The sequence below is a fragment of the Mauremys mutica genome, chromosome 4 (genome assembly GCF_020497125.1).
Source record: "Mauremys mutica isolate MM-2020 ecotype Southern chromosome 4, ASM2049712v1, whole genome shotgun sequence".
Lineage (NCBI taxonomy): Eukaryota > Metazoa > Chordata > Testudines > Geoemydidae > Mauremys > Mauremys mutica.
The window spans coordinates 65,296,390-65,320,165 of NC_059075.1; the positions used below are offsets into that span (position 1 = coordinate 65,296,390).

At 43.6% G+C, this 23,776-nt stretch overlaps 1 protein-coding gene across 1 annotated transcript in view; it reads right to left on the minus strand.

Annotated features, from left to right (window-relative positions):
* Positions 1-23,776, minus strand: part of RGS6 (regulator of G protein signaling 6) — a 171,323-nt gene that overhangs the window by 98,621 nt on the left and 48,926 nt on the right. The window contains exons 2-4 of the mRNA XM_045015021.1: positions 9,368-9,418; positions 7,975-8,081; positions 3,107-3,158 (exon numbers count right to left, since the gene is read on the minus strand). Coding sequence (XP_044870956.1) covers positions 3,107-3,158; positions 7,975-8,081; positions 9,368-9,418 — 210 coding nt within the window. The remainder of the gene's footprint in view (positions 1-3,106; positions 3,159-7,974; positions 8,082-9,367; positions 9,419-23,776) is intronic.

Below are 23,776 nucleotides of genomic sequence, written 5' to 3' on the forward strand. Positions count from 1 at the left end.
GGGAGAGCCATAATGAAAACAATTCAGAAAAAGGCAGTTACTACAGGATGAAAAAAAAACCAACCAAAAACATTGTTGTGCATGCATTGTTCATTCACATAGTTAAACCTGACCTTAGGCATGATAGAGCTAGATACCTAGCTAGCATTTCCTGTGCACAGTAGGGGTCTCAAGTCTCACGGGAGGATATAACCTTTAAAGATCTGGAGACATCTCAATTAATAAGCATGAAAAAAGCCATTTTATTTAGACTCAGCTCTGCTTGCATTTTATGGGCTATATTATGGCTTTATCAACAAAGCCCTGAGTATGGGGAGGAACCCAAGGAGGAGTCGAGTCTCAGAAAGGCATAATTGCTACTGGGGCTGGTGAAAGATGCTCTCATTAGTGCATTGGCCATGCTCCACAGCTGGTGTGGAAGGGGTCAGAGCCATCACCCCGTTGCTTCCTCACCCCCTTTTTGAGCATCCTTCTCCCAGCTAGAGCACAGAGAGTGAGAGTACTGTTCTTGCGAGTGGCCCTGTATATCTTCTGCATTTCCTTCCCTTGTTTACTGAAAAAGTATTCAGATTATTAGGGTGACCAGATGTCCCGATTTTATAGGGACAGTCCCGATTTTGGGGTCTTTTTCTTTTTTAGGCTCTTATTACCCCTCCACCCCCTGTCCTGATTTTTCACACTTGCTGTCTAGTCACCCTACAGATTATTGATACGAAACTAAAAATTTGAGCTAAATCCTGGGAGGAGCTGAGTGCCTCTTTGGATTTGATTCATTGCTTTAAGATCCATCAGCTCCACTTGCTTATTCCCATTTAAAATCATTGTTTTGTCCAACACCAAAACCAGTTATCATAGCAATTGCTGTGAGTGTATATACTGGGGGTTGATATGGGCCCAGTGTATTCTGTACCATCCTGCATTCTGAGGCAGTTAGCATCAGGACTTTGCAACTGGCCCCTCACCTCTATTATGGACTGAAACCAGAACACAGAATCTCACCCTACACAGGAGCTGTGTCAAATTCAGATTAAGATCCAAATTACATAATATGGACCCAGGTCTCCAATCTTTGGGGTCTTTGAAATCTGAACCTGGATCTGAATGTGGTAAAAGTCCCTATTTTACACCCTCTCCTAATCTCTTTCAGGGCTGGATACAATCTGACCCACAGTCTATAGAAGTAGAACTGCTCAGAAAATAGGGTTTTGTCTGAGAGAAATTATTTTTTTCATCAAAATTTTCAATAGAAAATGTCAACTTTTCGTTGAAAAACATAGATTTTTGATTTTCTGAAAAAATAAAAATGTTGAAACAGACACTTTCCACAAAAAAAACCTTCATTTATTTAAAAACCCAATTTTCTGTTAAAAATTGACAGAATATTTTCAACTACCTCTACTGAGGAGATTCAGATATTGCAATAGAGGCACAGTGACCATACTGGATTAATTCAAGTATTGTTATTCTTGGTATTTATATATTTCAACAGTAGTTTCTTCTGGAAGCCATTTATAGGGTCAAAATAAATCCAGATCTAGTCATCTCAGGGTATTTCCACATTCCAGGGACTGAACTATCATCAGAAGGCCAGTTTCAGCCCCATCAATGTCTTTGAGGCATCAAAAATGCAGGTAAAAAAAATGTATAGACAGCTACTGAGACTTCAGTTTTATTTGGGTGTAGCTGAAAACTGCCACTTTGGGCTTTATTCAGGATTCTGAAGAATCCACATGGCCTAAGTGATACACAAATGCTGATATTGGATACGTGAAAGCTAATGCATCCACAGCATGTTTGCAGCCTTGGGGCAGGTCACAGAAGGCCTTTCTTTGAGGGGCACTATTACATACAATGCATTGCTTCTACATCCAGTTTTTTACTTAATGCTACTGAAAAAAATCTTCTGTTTCCAGATAGTTACTATGATACGTACAGAAAGTATTTTCAGTGTAACTGTGCACATACATCATATACAGTGGCTACCATTAAAATATTTAGAAATGCCTTTGTAAATAATTAACATTACTGTGACTTTTCATAGATGTTCCCTACACTTAGGCAAACATAGAAAGATGTTAATAACTATCACTGTATGTGGGGATTGCAAATGAGCTCTACACACAGTTATGGGCTTCCCGTTTACTCTACCAAATATTATTTCTAAAATCCACAATGATGAATGATTGTTGTCTGGGGCGGTGGGGGGGAATTATTATTTTTTTTGGTTATAAATTGGCCTTAGTTACTGAGAGATCTTTTAAAGAAACATTTCCAGAAGCCCTTGTTTTAGGAGCACACAGATGCATTCACTTCCTCTGCCAATGCCACAGTGGGATGGAATAACTGATTTTATCATGTAGATATGAGAACAGTGTAGTTCTACAGGAGAGCAATAATGCACAGGGACAGCTAAAGAGGACAACACTGCTGTATTTTCTTTATGCATTATTCCTGTCCTCAGCCACTCAGCTGTTTAATATAGGGTACTGTGATTTATTAGCTCATAAACCATTGTTATTCTTCTGTCACCAGTTATCATCTGGTAATTTAAATGTATTTTCCCTTTTCATGTTTTTAATGCCACGTATCAGAAAAGCTTAATTTTTGTTTGACACTGCTAATGGTATGCTATTGTTGGTTAGATAACTGTTTATTGAGCAGCCAGCCCAAACAGGATTAACATTTATTGACTAATAGTTCAAACTGAGCTACAGATCAGAGAGTATTCCACCTCAGAAGCAATCTTTATGCTACTAGACCCTACTAATTCTTACAAGGGAGATTACTTATACCTTCACATTGACTATCATCTTACGCCCTAAATAGTCCTGTTAAAATCAGTAGGACTATTTGAGAAGAAAGGTGCTACTCAATGGGTGAAATCCTGGCCCCACTGAAGTTAATGGCAAACTCCCATTGCCTTCAATGGAGCTGGGATTTCACCTAATGAAAGGATGGCATGTAATATGGCCCTTATCTGGAGTTGAAGAGGAAACTCTGAGCGTGAAATGTTGTAGACCACTAATAAACAATTTCTACAGGGCAACAGTGTTACTTCTGACACTTTCAACAGGAATTTTCAAAAACTAGAATATTTTATTCTCACCATAGTCTGTATTTTCTGGTTCCCAGCAGTTTGAAGGCCAAAAGTATGGGGCCTGAAAAACAGCACATCATATTTATATTTATATTCATTTAAGCTTAAATAACAAACATTAATGCAACTGAAAATTATAAATATTATGATGCCCTTGACAGTCTAAAGTCCAATCCCCATTCTTATGGAGTCAATGAAAATACTGCAATTGACTTCAGTGGACACAGGACTGGGCCATCAGTAGGGTATCGGCAAACTTTCTCTGCATTCAGTGCCTAGGGATAGATGAAGAGACCAATACACAGATTCAGGGTTCCTAATATTGAGATTATCTTTAGACACCCTCACCCCTACATTTGAGTATCGGCTTGTTCGCACATCCCCCGGCAACCTTCCTCACTCCAAAAGAACCTGCTTTTACCTTGAGCCATCTTTAAGGAGTGTGAGAACATTCCTGTGACCTTTTTACACATTGTACATATCATTGGGTTTTGAGCACTGTTAATGTGCTTGGTACTGTACAAAACAGAGGAAGATACAGTCTCCTGCCCCAATTTACATTCTAAATTAACCGGACAATACAATTCAGATTAAGAATAGGCAAAACTGATTTTCCCAGTTTCAAAACCCCATCTAATATTGTAGTTCTGAAAGCAGGACCCAAACTAACATCACTGGTTTTCCATTCTGCTCAGGAGAGAACACTGTAACCACCCAGCTTAAACCTTCTGCTACAATTAATTACAATAATATTAACTACATGGTAGTTACATTGCAGTTTTAATGTGCACGAAAGAGTAACTTCTCTGCCAAAGGTGGGCATAGCACTTTGCATGAATGAAGATGACATATCTTTGTGCCAAGGAGCAGTGAAAGGAACTGTTAATGAGCACATGGAGGTGTCGAAAAATATTTAGTACAAATCCTACTGTGACATTATCTGATTAAAATATGACCATGCAAAACATTTTTGCTACCACTGTTACATAATTGCAACAAATCTTATACAAAGTATGATGCATGGCCAGAAAGGGTTAAATCCTGCAGAATAAATGACCCAGATCCAACCTCTAGAGACATATTAGAAAAGTATGCGAATGGTAATGAGGGCCATTCCATGGTAGATACGCTAGAACTTTAAAATGCAAACCTATATTGTGAGAAATTAGAAGTGATATTCATTGTTTGTGTGTACTCATATTTTGTTAGAGGTTAATAATGTAGTCATTTAATGTAGTCATCCGAAGAAGTGGGCTGTAGCCCATGAAAGCTTATGCTCAAATAAATTTGTTAGTCTCTAAGGTGCCACAAGTACTCCTGTTCTTAATGTAGTCAAATAGTCCCTGTCTATGCTGTATTCTGTTAATTCAGAGATCAAAAGGACATCTTAACATTTAAATGAACTGTAAACACAGTAATATCACTATATTCATCTCTCTTTGAAATGTATAGCAAATCACCTGAGAATGGTGGAAGAACAGGCAATTGCCTTATGTTAATCCATGTAGCTCATTACCAGTGATACTTAGGAAATAGGTCTACTTCAAAGTCTCCACGATTGCCTATTGTTCTCCTAAGGACGCTGAGCTGTCAAAAAAAGGCCTGGAACTGTATAAAAATGTCTTGTGTCCTTATCCTTTTAATCTCAGATCTGCTTGATGCTTCATGCAGGGGAAACTTAAATCCTAAAACTGAGAACTCCAGTCCTATCTGGATCACCCTGAATATGAACATTGGACTATAACCTATGGACTAATTCTGAAAGAACTATTTGCAGTTACAAAGCTCACCATCTCTACTATGAATCTGATCTCAGAACTATACTCATGTCTGTATCTATACTGATCTTTTAATACTCTGTATCTCTTTTCTTTTTAATAGATTTTAGTTTAGATAATAACAATTGTCTGTAAGCATGTATTTGGGTAAGATCTGAAATATTCATTAACCTGGGAGGTAATGTGTCCGATCCTTTGGGATTGGTAGAACTTTCTTATATGATGAAAAAGATTTTCAGTAATCCTCATCATAGTTGACTTGGGTGTCTGGGTGGAGGCCTGAGGCTGGGTTGATTTAAGGGAACTGTGTTGTTGGCTTCTGGGTAATCAGTAAGGTATTACAGAAGCTGTTTTATGCTGGCTTGGTAAATCTAAGTATTGGAATATTCACCAGCTTTGCAGTTCACCCTAACTGAGTAACCTCAGTGTGGCTCCTCTGGCCCTCCGGTCACACCTACCCTAACACATTCCATGCGAAGACAAGTGGCTGATATATTCAGATTAGTGGAATAGGAAAGTGATTCTAGCAGAATATTTTTGTGTAGAATGACTGAGGCAAAATATGTGGCAGGGCATTGAGAGATGACCAATGGGTAGACAACGTTCTAGAGCAGTGGTCTCCAACCTTTTCACGCATAAGATCACTTTTTGAATTTAAGTGCAACCCAGGATCTACCCTGCCCCTTCCCTGGGGCCCCGCTCTTTCCCCAAGACCCTGTCCCACTCACTCCATCCCCCCTCCCTCCGTCACTCACTCTCATAGAATCATAGAATATCAGGGTTGGAAGGGACCAAAGCAGGACCAATCCCCAACTAAATCATCCCAGCCAGGGCTTTGTCAAGCCTGACCTTAAAAACCTCTAAGGAAGGAGATTCCAACACCTCCCTAGGTAACCCATTCCAGTGCTTCACCACCCTCCTAGTGAAAAAGTTTTTCCTAATATCCACTCTCTCTCACTCACTCTCACCAGGCTGGGGCAGTGGGTTGGGATGTGGGAGGGGATGCGGGCTCAGGGCTGGGGCCAAGGGGTTCGGAGTGCGGGAGGGGGCTCTGGGCTGATCCTGGGGCTGGGGTTTGGGGCGTAAGAGTGGGTGATGGGTACAAACTATGGGAGGGAGTTTGGGTGCAGCAGGGCACTCCGGGCTGGGTCAGAGTGTTGGGGTGCAGGAGAGGATACAGGGTTCTGGCTCTGGGAAGGGGCTCAGGGCTGGGGTAGGGGGTTCAGGGTGCTGGCTCTAGAAGGGGACTCAGGGCTGTGGGTTGGGGTGTGGGAGAGGTGTGAGCTCCCACCAGCCAGCACTTATCTCAGACAGCTCCCAGTCAGCTGCGCAGCAGGGCTAAGGCAGGCTCCCTGCCTGCCCCGGCCCCAAGTCACTCCCGGAAGCGGTCAGCATGACCCTGCAGCCCCTGGGGTGTGGGCACGAGGCTCCGTGTGCTGCCCCTCTCTGCAGGCACTGCCCCCACAGCTCCCATTGGCCACAGTTCCCTATTCCCGGTCAATGGGAGCTGTGGGGACAGTGCTTGCAGGCAGGAGCAGTGCAGAGACCCCTGCATTCCCACGCCAGGTTTTCAGGGTCGTGCTGGCCGCTTCCAGGAGCGGCGCATGGCCAGGGCAGGCAGGGAGCCCGTCTTAGCCCCACTGCATCGCCGGACTTTTACCAGCAGGAGATCGCGATCGACAGGCAGAGGCTCCAGGATAGATCAGTCGATCGCAATCTACTAGTTGGTGACCACTGTTTTAGAGCAAAAGACACTGAAGGAAAAAACAACATGATCTGGTGACAGTGCATATGTGGGATGAAAATGGGGAAAGAGAGTTAAACATGACCCTGATGTTGGAACCTGGCTGACAGGGTGGAGGGTAGGAGTTTTTGACAGCTGGCGATGACATCCTGCTAATGACCCTTTCTTGATAGGTCTTTTAATGAGGCCCAGTGGGAAAGTACAACTGTACAGGTGAGTTAATGACTATTTGGTAATTAATCTACACTTCTGCTTCTTAAGTGAAAACAACATGCAGCAGTAGGGCAGCGGGAGCTAGTGGCAACAGAGGCAGAGATGAAAGCCTTTTCAATAAAAGCTCAACAGAGGGCAACACAGAAGGAAGGGAGGAGTTAGATGATGGAGAAGGCAGCAGTAAACAGAAGAGAGAGGACAGGAAGACCAGTGGCCTAGCGGAAAGAGCCCTGGAATTTATTCCCAGCTCTGATGCAGGCTGCTAGTTAGCCTGGGGCAAGTCACTTCACCTCCCTTAGCCTCAGCTTCCCTTCCGTAAAATGTGGATAATGATAAAATATTTGCAAAGTGCTTTGAACTCTATGGATGAAAAGTGCTATAGAAAAGCCAGGTATTCCGGTATTATTAGCATTACTATGGACCATATGATAGGTGGAAACAAATTCAGTTTGAAACTTTACACAACCAGCTCCACCTTTGTTCTTTCCTGGTCATTTTCAATAATAGACAATCTGTTATAGAAAAGGAGCTTTGGGATCCCAATCAGTGAATTAACAGGGAAGCCTTGGATCAGCAGATTTCAGGAAGGATGTGTAAAATAACTAGGCCCTGCAGTTAAACATGACACTGGGAACAGAGTCAACATGGGGAAACTGAGGCATGGAGCATTTAAATGATTTTTGCCAAGGTCACAGAGACTCTGTGGCAGAGCCAGAACTGGAACCCTGATCTCCTGACTTCCAAACCTATGCTTTAACTGAAAGATGATCCAACTAACCTAATATAAAACTGCGCATGGAACTGGATGCAGATTTCTAACACTTCAGTGTTTGCATGTGTTTGGATCTTGGTGTTGGTCCAGCCCATTACACATAGAAAACTAGCTACCAAATTCAGGCCCAGGTTCAGATTCTGAAAACGACTTACCTCAAGATTTGGGGTTTTGATTCAGATAAACATACTTCGGGACTGTAGAACAAACTTTCTTAAAGGGACTTCACTGGTACTTCATGGCTGTGCCCAAATGGCCTCAATAAGTATAGGGATCTTTGCATTGTATGAACTTCAACAGCACTCAGTGTACAGGTAAACACTTCAGTGATAACAGAAGCAACAATGTAGGAAGCAGAGGGCTCACCTACCTGAAAGCGATAGAAGGTCCCATCATCTTTCAGGGTAAGAACATGGTCTGAGATTGGAAAGATATAGCCCTGTGCTGCTATAAGACTTCCCATGTGTATTGCTTCCACTGTGAGAGGGAAAGAAAGAAAACAGTAGAAAATCTGTCAGACAGATGTACACTAGGGCAGCGTTTCTCAAACTGGGGTCTGCAAGGGTCGTCCAGGGGGTCCATGGGCCCTGCTGATCAACTTCTCCCCCTCCCTCCCAGTGCCTCCTGCATGCCAGGGAACAACTGTTTCCCCGTGTGCAGGAGGCACTGGGCGGGAGGGACAGGAGGGGGAATGGGGGCAGGAGAGGGAGTGGGCAGAAAGAGGCAGGGAAGAGGAGGGGCGGGGTGGAGTGGGGGCAGGAAGGGGTGGGGCAGGGGTGGGGCCTTGGGGGAAGGGGTGGAGTGGGGGTGGGGCCTGGGGGTGAGCAGGGCTCTTGGAGGTCTGCAGCAAAATTTTTAAATCAAAATAGGGGTCCTCAGGTTACTAACGTTTCAGAACCGCTGCACTAGGGAATCCATTGCTTTCAGCAGATCTTATGGTGGCTCAGAGTCAGACTTGGTGTACCCCTCAGTTCTCCAACCACATTATACAAAAGTGAAAACCAACCTTATAGTATTGGTTGACTCTACTGAAAATGTTAACCTGATGATTTTAATGTCCCCACAGGGGAGGAGGAGAAGTTGATGCTTACAGGGTGTCTCAATGCTCTACATTGTGAAATTCAATTCAAAGCACACTGTACATTATCATTAACAAGAAATCCATTCCCACAGCGAATCCCATCATTTCTCTAAATTATACAAACAGCTGGAATGCTACACTGCTAACAGCATCTTTATTAATATGGCAACAAATTTTAAAAAGGGAACAAAGGGCTTTACTTGGAGAGAAATGCACTGAGGCAGAGGGATGCTGCTCTGCAACTTTTGGCAGCACCAGTGGCAACTTCAATTCCCTCTCATGCAAGCTGCACATCAGGGGATAGCTCTCCAGCTGATGTAAACTGTCAAAGTTCCATTGACTTCAGAGTTATGCAAGTTTATACAAGTTGAGGATCTGCCCATAGGTGTACAGTCAGGGCCCCAGTCTTCAAGCAAAACAGGCCTTTTCACCTAGGTAAATGTTTAACAAATGGCTTGAAAGTATTATATAGGATTCTGGCATTAGCAGGAGGAGGTTCTACAATTCACGGATATGCTGAGGGACAGTAAATATGATTCATATCCCTTTCTTTCCCACTTCTGTCCTGATGACTACAACCTCATTGCTTTATCAGCACTAGACTCAGTGACAGACAGGTACCTAGTATCTAATGCCACACACACACACACAGTAGGTTGTTCAGTTTCAACAGTCATATTACCTGGGTCCTCGATGCTGAGGTTCTTCATGAGCCACTGCACAATGTCAGTACCTACAAAGACAGAATGCACTACACATGTAAGACCACAGATGTTTGGAAGCTGTGGAGAGACACCATGTTTAAACAAGAAAAAAAGAAACAGAAATTCAGGTCAATGCATTTCCTTTCCTATTCCCACTGTAGGCTTGAAGACTCTTTACCTGTGTGATACTATTTCACATTTATTTATTTAGAGTTATAAACCCGCACTAGTGCCTCATATGACAGGCATCTTGATATAGTTTAAATTACACAGCATGTGAATGCCACAGAATCTACTCTCCACACAAGGAGTTAGGCTTGTGAAAGCCCCATATCTCAAAGAAAGAAAAGACCTCATTGCTCATTACTAACGGTAGTGAGGCGGTGTGGGTCCCCGATGCCCCAGAGAGAGACGAACCCCTCCGGACACCAGAGTGGGTGGAGCCAGGGAGCTCTGAGCCCACATCCCAGAGCATCAGGCATGGCACAGGCAGTATAAATCAATCATAGAATACCAGAGTTGGAAGGGACCTCAGGAGGTCATCTAGTCTAACCCCCTGCTCAAAGCAGGACCAATTCCCAATTAAATCATCCCAGCCAGGGCTTTGTCAAGCTTGACCTTAAAAACCTCTAAGGAAGGAGATTCCACCAGGTAACCCATTCCAGTGCTTCACCATCCTCCTAGTGAAAAAGTTTTTTCTAATATCCAACCTAAACCTTCCCCATTATTCCTTGTTCTGTCATCCTGGTGCCACTGAGAAGAGTCTAGATCCATCCTCTTTCAGGTAGTAGAAAGCAGGTATCAAATCCCCCCTCATTCTTCCCTTCTGCAGACTAAACAATCCCAGTTCCCTCAGCCTCTCCTCATAAGTCATGTGTTCCAACCCACAAATCATTTCTGTTGCCATCCAGTGGACTCTTTCCAATTTTTCCACATCCTTCTTTTAGTGTGGGGCCCAAAACTGGACACAGTACTCCAGATGAGGCCTCACCAATGTTGAATAGAGGGGAATGATCATGTCCCTCGATCTGCTGGCAATGCCCCTACTTATACAACCCAAAATGCCATTAGCCTTCTTGGCAACAAGGGCACGTTGTTGACTCATATCCAGCTTCTCATCCACTGTAGCCCCTAGGTCCTTTTCTGCAGAATTGCTGCCTAGCCATTCGGTCCCTAGTCTGTAGCAGTGCATGGGATTCTTCCATCCTAAGTGCAGGACTCTGCACTTGTCCTTGCTGAACCTCATCAGGTTTCTTTTGGCCCAATCCTCTAATTTGTCTAGATCCCTCTGTATTCTATCCCTACCCTCCAATGTATCTACCACTCCTCCCAGTTTAGTGTCATCTGCAAACTTGCTGAGAGTGCAGTCCACGCCATCCTCCAGATCACTAATGAAGATACTGAACAAAACCTGCCCCAGGACCAACCCTTGGGGCCAGTGATGAGCTGCTAAAATCTTAACAACCAGTTCTCTATAAAAAGTTCTGATTTAAGAGATGTGCCAGAGCATGTCTTTTTTGTACCAATAGGGTTACCATATGTCCATATTTTCCTGGGAGGAATTTTTAAATTTTAAAAATTCCGCCCAGACAGCAATTTAAGAACCGAAAAGCTGGACATGTCCAGGAAAATACGGCCGTATGTTAACCCTACTAAAGTTCTTTTTTAAAAAGATGGGCCTGAACTAGAAATGAGCTCCTTTTCACATGTGTGGGTCCCCACCACTCCCTTGGGGTGTGCTAGGGTGACCAGATGTCCCTATTTTACAGGGACAGTCTCAATTTTTGGGTCTTTTTCTTATATAGGCTCCTATTACCCTCACCCTCTGTCCCAATTTTTCACACTTGCTGTCTGGTCACCCTAGGATGTGCACATGTCTGGGTCCCAGCTGCTCCCTGCCCCCCCTCATTGAAGCAGGTGTGCAGGGTTAGTGCCCTGAGAACTGCAGGGCACCAGTGGATGTGGGGCTGGCTGCAGACAGGGGCGTGGGGCAGGGCTAGCTGGAGGCAGGGAGTGTGACACGGGCTGGCTGCAACAGGGGCTGGCTATGGGTAGGTGATGCAGACAGGGGCTAGCAGGGGGCAGCTGCGGGCAGAGGGTGGCTGTGGGCAGAGAATGGCTGTGGCAGGGGGTGGCTGCGGGTGGCTGTGGAAGGGGCTGTGGCAGGGGCAGGGGCTAGCTGCAGGTGGCTGTGCCAGGGGATGGCTGCGGCTGGGGGTGGCTGTGCCAGGGGGTGACTGTGGGCGGCAGGGGCAGGAGCTGTGGCAGGGGCTGTGGGCAGGAGATGCAGGTACTCACACGCGGGGAGCAGCCGGAGGCAGCCAGGGACCGACCAGGCAGCAGCAGGAGCCCCAGGGCCAGAGATCCGAGGAGCAGCAGCAGCAGCAACTGGGCCAGGAGGCAGCCCACATGGCTCCCGCAGCAAAGCGCAGCGCCCCCCTGTGGCCGGGAGGAGGAATTACACCCTTCCAGCCAGAGCCCGTCAAAGCTTCCCTCGCAGGGAAGCCAGTTAACAAGCGGTTCTAAAACTGCTTCTAAATTTAACAACCGGTTCGTGCGAACCGGTGCAAACCGGCTCCAGCTCACCCCTGCTTGGGGCACTCCGCTTGATACCGGCTGCCAACTAGACATGGAGCCATTGATCACTACCCGTTGAACCCAATGATCTAGCCAGCTTTCTATCCACATTATTGTCCTTTCACCCAGCCCATACTTCTTTAACTTGCCAGCAAGAATACTGTGGGAAACCATATCAAAAGCTTTGCTAAAGTCAAGGAATAACACATCCACTGCTTTCCCCTCATCCACAGACCCAGTTATCTCCTCACAGAAGGCAATTAGGTTATTCAGGCATGACTTGCTCTTGTTGAATCCATGCTGACTGTTCCTGATCACTTTCCTCTGCTCTAAGTGCTTCAGAATTGATTCCTTGAGGACCTGCTCCATGATTTTTCCAGGTGGGGCTGACTGGCCTGTAGTTCCCCGGCTCCTCCTCCTTCCCTTTTTTAAAGATGGACACTACATTAGCCTTTTTCCAGTCATCTGGGACCTCCCCCGATTGCCATGAGTTTTCAAAGATAATGGTCAAATCACATCCGCCAACTCCTTTAGCATCCTCGGATGCAGTGCATCCAGCCTCATGGAATTGTGCTCATCCAGCTTTTCTAAATAGTCCCGAACCACTTCTTTCTCCACAGAGGGCTGGTCACCTCCTCCCCATGCTGTGCTGCCCAGTGCAGCAGTCTGGGAGCTGACCTTGTTCGGGAAGACAGAGGCAAAAAAAGCATTGAGTACATTAGCTTTTTCCACATCCTCTGTCACTAGGTTGCCTCCCTCATTCAGTAAGGGGCCCACACTTTCCTTGACTTTCTTCTTGTTGCTAACATACCTGAAGAAACCTTTCTTGTATAAAGGCCTGACCCCAGAGCTCACTGAGGGAGCAGCCGCCAGGGAGACCAGATGCCTCTGGCCTACCTCCCAGTTGGGAAGCCCCAGCGACCTGCGGTGGACCCAAGGGCTGGCCGGGTCTTCCCCAGGCCAGCTACCTGGAGGATTTGCCAAGCCTGCCCAGCGCCAGCAATCCCAAGGAACCCAGGGTGCTGGACCCCGCTGAGGACACCGCCCCGACCCAGGTACCTCAAGTGGGGAGTCCGGAAGTAGCCCAGGAACAGCCGACACTAGTCTGGCTGTGACATTACCAAAACCCATGTCAGTGTGTTGCAGCCAGGATCCCCACTGACACAGCAGTGGGTCTTCTGCTGCTGCTAGGGCCCCAGTCTGGGACGTAGTGGAGTGGGAGGGCCTGCTCCCCCATCCCCCAACTTATGGGTGGCAGTCTCCCCTCTCCCAGGCCTTCGGACCCAGGGCCTGGGCTCACTGTTGATAAACTGTTGTTGCTTAGCCCCTGCCTGAGGGCCTAAGCACCTGACTCACCATTGCCCCACCCTAACCTAGGGCCTGGGCTGATGACTACCTGTGTTGTTTCTGCCCTCACAAAGGCTATGGAGGAAGACTCCTGTAGCCGGACTAATTTCCTGCTAGACCTCTTCCCGAACCTGTCCCCACCACCCCAGAGAGAGACGAGCCCCGGCTAACCTCTCTACACTAACACTTTCACCCATAACTGTCAGAGGTGATTCCTAGGCTAGAGCAGTAGAACAGAGCAGCTAGTCATAGACCGGGGGTGGGGAAATGAGCCTAGTTCACATCAGTCACATAAGTAATGTCTTGGGGAAAGAAGTGAGACAATGTGTGCCAGGGGGTGGGGAGCTCTCTTTGAATGTGTTGTTTGCTAGTGATATCACTGGAGGTTTGTGGAGGCTAGGGAGGAGAGAGTGGGTCTGGGCTTTTCAGCTCTAGTCAGGTACAGCAAATGCAGTTCTCTTTTAAGACGTGTAAGACCTTTAGAATTGATTTCCTACATGCACATGGCCACTCTGCTGCCTCCATGAAACACATGGGAGCAGAAAATGTGTCACAGTTCATAAGCAGATGCTATTACTGATCAGTAAAATGTAACACAATGGGATACAAATTTTTGCCACCTTGTTTAAACCATGTACTGAGCTAACCATGATGTAGGCCATGTCTCAAGTAGGCATCCAAATCCCCTAGCCAGCTTTGTAAAACAGCCAATGTGAGTTTTCCGAAGTCACACAGCAAGTCAGTGGCAATTTAGCAAGTCTATACTGGAGCCAAACTGGGGAAATCCCACCTTCCAATACAATGCACTGATTTCACATCACTCTGGATATTGACACAACAGCAAGACTTCTTCAATGCATATTCAGTTTAACTAGAAAGATTTACACCCATGCACAATTTTTCAGTACTCACAATAATACATGGCATTATATAGTGTGGGGGAGGGATAGCTGAGTGGTTTGAGCATTGGCCTTCTAAACCCACGGTTGTGAGTTCAATCCTTGGGGTGGGGGGCATTTAGGGATCAGGAGCAAAAATCTGTCTGGGGATTGGTTCTGCCTTGAGCAGGGGGTTGGACTAGATGACCTCCTGAGGTCCCTTCCAACCCTGATATTCCATGATTTCTATGATGATAGTGCTTTATGAGCTCAGAGTGTTATACTCACAACAACTAATTACCATAGGTTTCAGTCTGCCTAAAACAAACCAGAGGAATTATCCCTTGCATGGAGCACATCTTGTGAGTTCAGATTAAGGATCACAGAAATTCACAACATTCTAATATGCCAGAACAATGTGAAAGAGAAGGACAGGGAGATTAGTCAGTACTTTGGAGATTGAAGGGCAAACTCAGGGTTGATGTACAAAAGTGCCAGTCTGACTTGGATGGCACTGCACCAACTTACACCAGAATTGTGTTGATGAATTGATATTAAACTAGGTTGGAGATTTCTGTACAGAAGTTGCGATTGTAAATAGTATGAGCTACAAAGATCGGCTCTGCTTTTAAACTTTCCCAAAGTTCAGAGGTGTTTAGATATAAGGTTCGGTTCAGGCTCATCTCTAGATGGAGAGGAAATAATAATTGGTTCCTGCTGTATATTACTCCATAGTCCATTCACTCAGTTCCTACATCAGCAGCCAATATAGGGGTATGGATGGGCTGGCTGGGGAATGCTGACCCCTAGCTCCGCCCCTTCTGCCTGAGGCCCAGCCCCTGTACCAGTAAGTGCTTAATGTTACTTTCACCCCTGGCTGCCAGACTCATTTTCCCTCTGACTCCATTTTTGCCTTGGTTAGACGTTACGTTGTCACTGCTAAACACAGTATGTTCAGCTTGATGCATTTTTTAATTATGGAAAAAAAGTTAAAAATCATGACACAAATGAACCCCCCCAATACATGATCGATATTGTATTGATCAGCACATAAGGAGCAGCATGTGGAAGCAAGCACAGATCCCAGAGTTTGTTTTGTCTGCAAAAAAGAGTGACAATCCCATGAAAAACTTCCAAAAAGGTATTTTGAAACTCTTATTCTTTTTCTCAACCCAATTTTCATTGATCCACCCTGAAAAATTCAAATAGTGTGGAAAGTTTACTTGCTGTTTTATTTTTTTGTCTTTTTATTGTGATTCTTACAAATTACTCCTATTTCAACCTTACTGACAAAACTGTGGGCAGCCACGCAAGAATATATTGCCATTTTGTCAGTCCTCTGATACTACACAGTATATATAGGAACTGAAAGCATAACCCAAAAATAAATCCAAAACCATCACTTGAAATCATGGATCTTAATTTGTCTTGGTTTAAAAAAAAAGTCATTTCTGAGTGTTGCCAAGAGACTGGAGGATTTTATGGCCATTCTCCAGCTTTCCTCAGGCAGGCAGATTATCTTTCTGCTGAGTTTGCTGAACCATTGTTTATCTGCCAAGACCGATTATTCAACCTCAGGACAATGACAAGTCTTTCTTTCCCCTGTTAATTACTGCCACATTAATACCCATGTCACTATTTATTATTCAGTCACAATGAAAACACTTCGCCCCCAAAACCACTTTCAACTTATAGACTTACCTTGGCTTCAGATCCATCTCTGCCATAGGCTATATCACTACAGCCCAATCTCAGCCATCTACAAAATACTAGTTAATCCATCTCTTAAATTATCAAGTTTGCATTTATCTATAAAAGTCAGAGTAGCGGGAACAAGTTCTCTTTAACAAGACCTCCTCTTCGTCATGTCCACCATACAAATTCTTTTAAAGCCATTCATTCATAACTAAATTCCTCTCAGAATCTCATTTTACTGCCCTCCTAGGGACCATGCTAGAAGTTCTCAAACAATTCACTTTACCAAAGAAGGTCTCTTCTGGAGGTTTTCTAGGGTCCATATTCTACTCTTCTTCCCTGCTTTCCTAATAAGCAATTTAATAGAATACTTTGGCTGGGCTACTTGACCCTGCCAAGTTTCAAGTTCCTACTACAAACTGCGGAGGCATTGAAGATATTTTTTAAATAGTTGGAAATGTTTTTATAATGGAAAGTGTCGGCAACTCAAAATGAATGAGTTGCTACCACTCCCCCCACTATAATCTATACACGTACAGTCCTCTGGGACAATATACCCACTTCAAAGATAGTTAACAGTCTGGGGACATCTATTTCCCCCTTATATACAAGGACACTATTGCTTTTGGATGTTATTTGAAGCAGCTGTAGGTGAAGTTACATAACAACACTAAGACTGAATCTATCTGAACATAAGGTATAACTATATCCATTCATCTGCTTATCTGGTTTAGAGATAGAACAACAACTTTATATTCTTGCCATTTCCTCCTTTTTACTTTAGGCCTTAGTGGTCTCATAATGGTACCTAGTGTTTCCAGAAGGCCAGTGCCTGTCAGCATGACAAATAGCAAGCCAGCCATGAAAAATAAAATACAAAGGGATATTCAAGCGGCGTGGGCCCCAGGTGGGATGCATTTAATGAACTGAATCACCACAGCTATACTTATCACCTTTTCTATCCTACCGAGCCTGGTCCTTCTCTTGTAGAAGAGTCAGTCCTATTTTGGGAGGGCCATTTGGAGAGAGCTAAATGAAGCCACAATGGGATTCACCTACCTTCCTCTCCCTGCACTGGAATGGAAAAAAGGGACAAGTACAATGAAGTAACCACCACTAGCAGTACCTAAAAACCCTAATGACTTACTGCATATAGCAGAGAATGTACTGCTGATTCTGGACTGTGGGACTTGGAGCCTGAGGGGTTTGTTTACTAAATCAGTGGATTGGGTGTGTTCCTAACCTGTCAGAGTACAGTTTGAAAATCTCACCACACGTGTATGTCACTGCATATATATTTCTATGCCCGGGTCCCTAGTGAGCAGAAAACTACTTTTATTTGTAAGAAATACAAATACAATTGGAGAGAATAGAAAATGAATTCCCCGAAGAACAAAGAACCCAGAGGCTCAAAACAGTTTTTAAGCTTTAAAGGAAATGCAGAAATGAAGACAAAGCAGGAGACAGGCTTGTAAAAGGTTCAGTTTTTCTTTTTCTGAGTTACTCAAAAACCTGAATAATGATCTGGGGCAAGTTTCAGAGTGGTAGCCGTGTTAGTCTGTATCAGCCAGAACAATGAGGAGTCCTTGTGGCAAGTTAGAGACTAACACATTTATTTGGGCATAAGCTTTCGTGGGCTAGAACCCACTTCATCAGGTGCACAAAGTGAAAAATACAGGAGCAGGTATAAATATATGAAAGGATGGGGGTTGCTTTACCAAGTGTGAGTCAGTCTAACAAGATAAATCAATTAAAAGCAGGATACCAAGGGAGGAAAAATAACTTTTGAAGTGGTAAGAGACCCATTACAGACAGTTGACAAGAAGGTGTGAGTAACAGTAGGGAGAAATTAGTATTGGGGAAATTAAGTTTAGGTTTTGTAATGACCCAACCATTCCCAGTCTTTATTCAGGCCTAATCTGATGGTATTCGGTTTGCAAATTAATTCCAGTTCTGCAGCTTCACCTTGGAGTCTGTTTTTTAAGTTTTTTTGTTGAAGAATTGCCACTTTTAGGTCTGGGGCAAGCTGCTAAGCATCAGTGACAGTGTCTCAATGCCCACCCTTTCCAGTGATTGGGAACACGAGACCTCAAACTACCCAGCTGTAGCATTAAGAATGGAGGACTAAAATTTGCCACTTTGGGAGCGAATGAGGCAGTGGTACAATGTACACTGACTTCCTTCATTACATACCATACAACAATAATTCCAGATCAATTTGCCATACAGTTCTGCCTCATTCTTTGCCTAGCATATGAACTGAATGAGGCAGGTTCTTGAAGAAAAATACTATATGATCAGGTAATAAAAGACTAGATTATAATGCATTGGGGATACAGGTAACATTCCACAGCCACTCTTAACTTGATTGTTTCCTCCTTTCTGAGTGCTTAACTTTAAAACCTTAGCATATTACAGTGTGTTTTAATGAAAGTTTCAAAAACATTTTTTTTCCTCAAATGAAAAATGAAGAAACTAAATAAATAAGCATAAAATAAATTCCTTCCTGTTCATCTGGAGGAATGTTCATGTTTACTAGACAGCAGTGGAATGCTCTGGACAGGCACTATATAAGCAAGAATGAACCAGGAGCCTCTTTCCACACACAGCTTTCTATAGCATATAAAAGACAACAGAAATCCTTTGGAGTCACACAATCTTCTATATGCCTGATGACCCACAGTACTTATTCACTAATTGTAGAGAAAGATGCAGCATAGCCTACAAATTTTCCTAAGTTTCAGAGTGGTAGCCGTGTTAGTCTGTATCAGCCAAAACAATGAGGAGTCCTTGTGGCAAGTTAGAGACTAACAAATTTATTTGGGCATAAGCTTTCGTGGGCTAGAACCCACTTCATCAGGTGCACATATGCATATGAGCAGAACCTACTGACCATTGGCAACCACTGAGAGACTGCATTACAAAATTCAGTGTGCATGAGCAAAATACATGTTCAAACTCCCATAAGGGGGGAGGGATAGTGCAGTGGTTTGAGCATTGGCCTAAACCCAGGGTTGTGAGTTCAATCCTTTAGGGGGCCACTTAGGGATCCGGGGCAAAAATCAGTACTTGGTCCTCCTAGTGAAGGCAGCGGGCTGGACTCAATGACCTTCCATCTCTATGAGATAGGTATAGCTCCATATATTATATTAACTTTGACCAATCACAATCAGGGGTGGCTCCAGGCCCCAGCATGCCAAGCGCATGCTTGGGGCGGCATGCTGCGGGGACGCTCTGCCGGTCGCTGGGAGGGCGGTAGCCAGGGCTCCGGTGGACCTCCCACAGGCATGCCTGCGGAGGGTCCGCTGGTCCCGCGGCTTCAGTGGAGCCATGGGACCAGCGGACCCTCCGTAGGCACGCCTGAGGGAGGTCCACCGGAGGCACGGGACCGGCGACCGGCAGAGCGCCCCCCGCGGCATGCCGCCGTGCTTGGGGCGGCGAAATGTCTAGAGCCGCCCCTGATCACAACCATCTCCAGAGCACCAAAAGGCAGAGCTGTGACTATCTCCCCACCAATTTCCCATTTCTCCCATCTATCACTGATGTACTAAAGCTGTTTACAAAAGTCAGTTCTGTCTCTCTTTTTATTTTTCCTTCAACAGCAGCAGAAGTGTAGTTTTCCCTCTTTCAATTCATTCTTGAGAACTACTAAGCTGTTTTGGCACAAAGTTTTCAAAACAATTTTCTCCCAAACTAAGACCAAACCTATCCAATTTCTTTCACAGCAGTAAGATTGAAAAAGTCATAAATATCCAAAATAACCCTTTACAATATAAACACGTTTGCACACTTAACTGCGCAGATCATTCCATACTCTGCTAATAATGACATCAATAAATAATAAATGGAATTGCACCAACATGTATTTGAGGGCAGCATTTGCCTCCATGGTGCATCTGGGAATGATGGGGTTAATTTTCATGCTTTCACTTCCAGATCTACAGTTGTCAACTTTGGTTGGATGAATTCCTGGAGATTTCATCATATGACATAACCTTTAATTAAAGATTAATCTTCAATTCCTGGAGACTCCAGGACAATCCGGGAGGGTTGGTAACAATATCCAGAGCATGTTAGAAAACAAACAACTAAAACAATCCTTGCAGAAGGACAAAACTGTTTATTGTGGGATCTCCCAGCATGGTTTATTTACTCAGAGCTCAGCCCTACATCTTTTCTTTGGCAACCCCCTCAGTGGAAGTTTTGCCTGGGTAGGGAGTTTAGAATTTTGGCCATAGTACATATTTTGTGTAGTGCTCCAACTTTTGTGATGGAAAAAAGTGATCTCTCTTTGACTCTTCTTTACATTGTGTCACAATATAGGGAAACAGTGTATAGCATTTGCCTGCAAAAAATCATGTAAATACATTCTAGGGTCAGCTTGAAAAGCCTCAGCACTTCTGTCAGAAAGTGTGATAATTTACCCTCCTCATTAGCACGGATAATTGCACCGCTCAGTGTCAGCATGGAGCCTCATCACAGCAATAGCAGCATGGATTTCTTAGCCATTAGGATTTTCTTTACATTATGTGCACTGTAAGTCTTGCCTGTGCATTATTTAGTATTATGGCAGCACCTAGAGGTCCTATTGTGCTAGTACTGTATGTGCTAGTACAGAATGAAAGGACAGTCCCTGCTCCAAAGAGTTTACAGTCTATTTAACAGTTTACAATTTAAGCCCCCAATCCTACAATTCATAGCATGGTGGCAGATTGCTGTGCATGCTCAGATTCCCCTCCCCCCCTCCTGCACCTCCCTGGGGATCCACACAGGTATAGAAGTTTCCCTATGTGCAATAAATTGCAGGATCAGGGCTTAAGCAGTGATCACAGTACTAATGAAAAATAACAAAGGACTATACCTAGCGAATAGGCAATCCCTGCCCCCAAAGAGCTTACAGTGTAGATAGCATTGTATTACAAAAGTACTACAAAAACAACAAACAGCTGGATAGGTAGCTTACCGAAGTACTACATCAGCACTGGGGGAGTCTAATGTCATTGCTCTCATGGCTTATTTTATAAAACCTTCTGGATAGTTTCATAACATCATAAATCATCAGTTAATATCCTGCTCATTCACAACCTGACAGGCACTTCTCAGTAGCCAAGTATATGATCTGCAAGAGGATGGTGAACACAAGAACTAGATAGGAGGAAACTTTGAAAAAAAACAAAAAACCCATTGTTGATAGGCAAAATTAAAGCTGAAGAATGCAAAGGATACAGCTCAACTATCATCTTATTAAAGTCAAAAAATAAATACTGTTTTATCAACTAAACTTACAAAATTTAAACAGTACTGGTAATGTGTTTCTGTAAAATGAAACACTGTGCCGTCAGCTTTTATTACTCTCTTACGCTTTGCTAAAAGGGGTGCAAGAAATTTTGAAAAAATCAAAACCTGTAAAAAAAAAGAAGCTGTGTTCAATCAAGATTAATCTGAGGGGACTGTGAACATTTTACTGGTTCTTATGAGTTCAGAAACACTGGGGCTGGAAAGAACCCAGCTGCTTTAAAGATAAAAAAATTATCATGGCTTATAACCTCCCATATTTCCTGGCAACGCTCTTGTCATCAGCAATGTGATTTGGGAAATGCAAGTTATAATCCCCTTCTGCTTGAATTGATTTGTAGGTGAAAAGCTCTGAGAGGCAAAGGGTAGGGAAATTCTTATTATGCAAATTTTGTAGTTTTCAAGTACAATAAATGTATCTTAAACTTCACATAAGGAGCTTGTTATGAAAGTGATCAAAATAATTTATATAATGCTTTTTATCTTGAAGACCTTCAACATGTATTAACTAATTCTTGCACATCCACTGTGAGACAGATAAGCATTATTTAGTCCTTTTTACAGAAAGGGAAACTGATGGACAGAGAGATTAAGAACAACATTTGCAAATGAGCGTGCCTAATGTTAGGTACTTTAATCTATATTTACTGTAGGCATCTAAATAATTGGCCTGATTTTTCAGAAATGTGGATCATTCACAACTTGTATTAACTCTGAAAATGTGTCATACTGAAAAAAGATTCCAAGTAATCATTTAGCTTCTCTGCAATGATCTTATCTTCTTTAATTTCTTCCTTAACTCCCTAGTAGGACAGCATCCTTCCTCCTTCTGACTGATTTCTTGTTACTTACTTTTCAGTGTGTCGGCCGATTAAAGTGATGTTATCATTGATTACAGTTCATTTATTTTCTACATTTTGCTCTATCCCATTAGTAGTTTCCTTAATGCTGATTGCATAGAGAGATCCACGGAACAAAGCATTGCTATAGGCATCCGCACAGACCATTTATCACTTTGAATTACCAAGAACTGAGATGGCAGGGAAACATCACAGACAACACTGTTCCTCGGCTTTTTCTGTAGCCCTCCTTCTCTTCCTCTTCCCTGCAAAAGCCACTCTAAGCATGTTGGACACGGAGGGAGGCAGGAAAGGATTGCTCTATTATAGGTGGAGCTGGTTAGTTAAGGTTGTCTAACTTTATTATAGGGCCCTGTTTTCAGCTGTCCATAACTTTGCCAAACTAACTGTTTGGGTCAAAATTTTCCATGCCAGGTGTCTGCTTCAGGCTGAATTATTTTGTAGTTTGAGCTAAAATGGTTCAACTGTTTCCAAGAATGAAGTTAAAGAAAAATTTGTTTTGTCCATGTTAAAAAAAAATCTTATAACCTTTTAGCTAAGAAGCTCTAGTGTCCCCTTGCTCTGGAGAAAGAATTTTGAAATTTAGCAGGGGGCTGCCCAGGTACCAGGGAGGGGCTTTTTTCCATCCCTGGGAAAATCTGCTCAGGTTATAAACTTGCAAAAAATCTCAGTTCACATGCTTTGGATTGGACTGCTGGAAAAGAAGTGATGATGTTACAGTTAAAGCAATTGATTGCTGTCCTGGAGAACAGGATTCTATCCTTGACTCTACCACAGAGTTTTTATGTGATGCTGAGCAAATCGCTTGAGGCAAAATTTTCACAGTTGTGCGTTCTTCATTTTCTGGGTGTCCAATATGAGACACTTGGGGCTAAACTTTCAGAAGTGCCAAAGGCTCACAATTCCAGCTGAAGCGGACTTGGAGCTGTGCTTTGAACATATGAAGTGCTATAAAAAAAGGCTAAGCACTCTTAAAAAGCGATCAGGCCCTATGTACCCAAAATTAGTGGATACTTTTGACAATTTTGGCCTTAATCTCTGTTCCTCAGTTCCCCACATATAAACGGGGGTTAATACCACTCCCTCATTTCACAGGGGTGGTGGAAAGCACTCAAATACTATTGTGGGTCAGAACACCATAATAACACCCATGAGGAAATTAAGAATTCTGTCTTCAGTGCAGGGTTTGGATGGAGTGAGATAAATAAGGCCAGGGCTACTCACTCAGTGATGAGGATAAAAGAAATAGTGAATAACTAGCCATTCATTGAATGAGGACCATGTGGAAAAAATAGTGTATGATCATATCGTTAAAGACTGTCTCATAACGCACACCAGAGCAGCAAATTAAGGTTGCACAGGAAATTTTAACTCTGATTTTAACTCCTAATTTTTGAGAGCTTGATTTTGCAACATTAATGTTTAACGAAGGTGTGTGTGGTGGTGGGGGGTTGTGTGTTTTGTGTTGTTTTTATGTAATACTTTTATACAAAGCAGAAGAATCACCTATTAGCATGACAGGAAGCAACACATTCAGTGGTCTTTTCAGGTAAATGGTACAAGGGCATCGTATAGGGATATAGCAACTAGAGGGCCAGATTACATTCTCCGTACGATAAATATGTAGCAAACACTCTGCTCCTCTCCATGTCCCACACTTATATGTGGACTACTGGCTCACCTGTTGGACAGATATACCATTCCCATTCATCCATTCCTTCAGCTCTCCTGTATA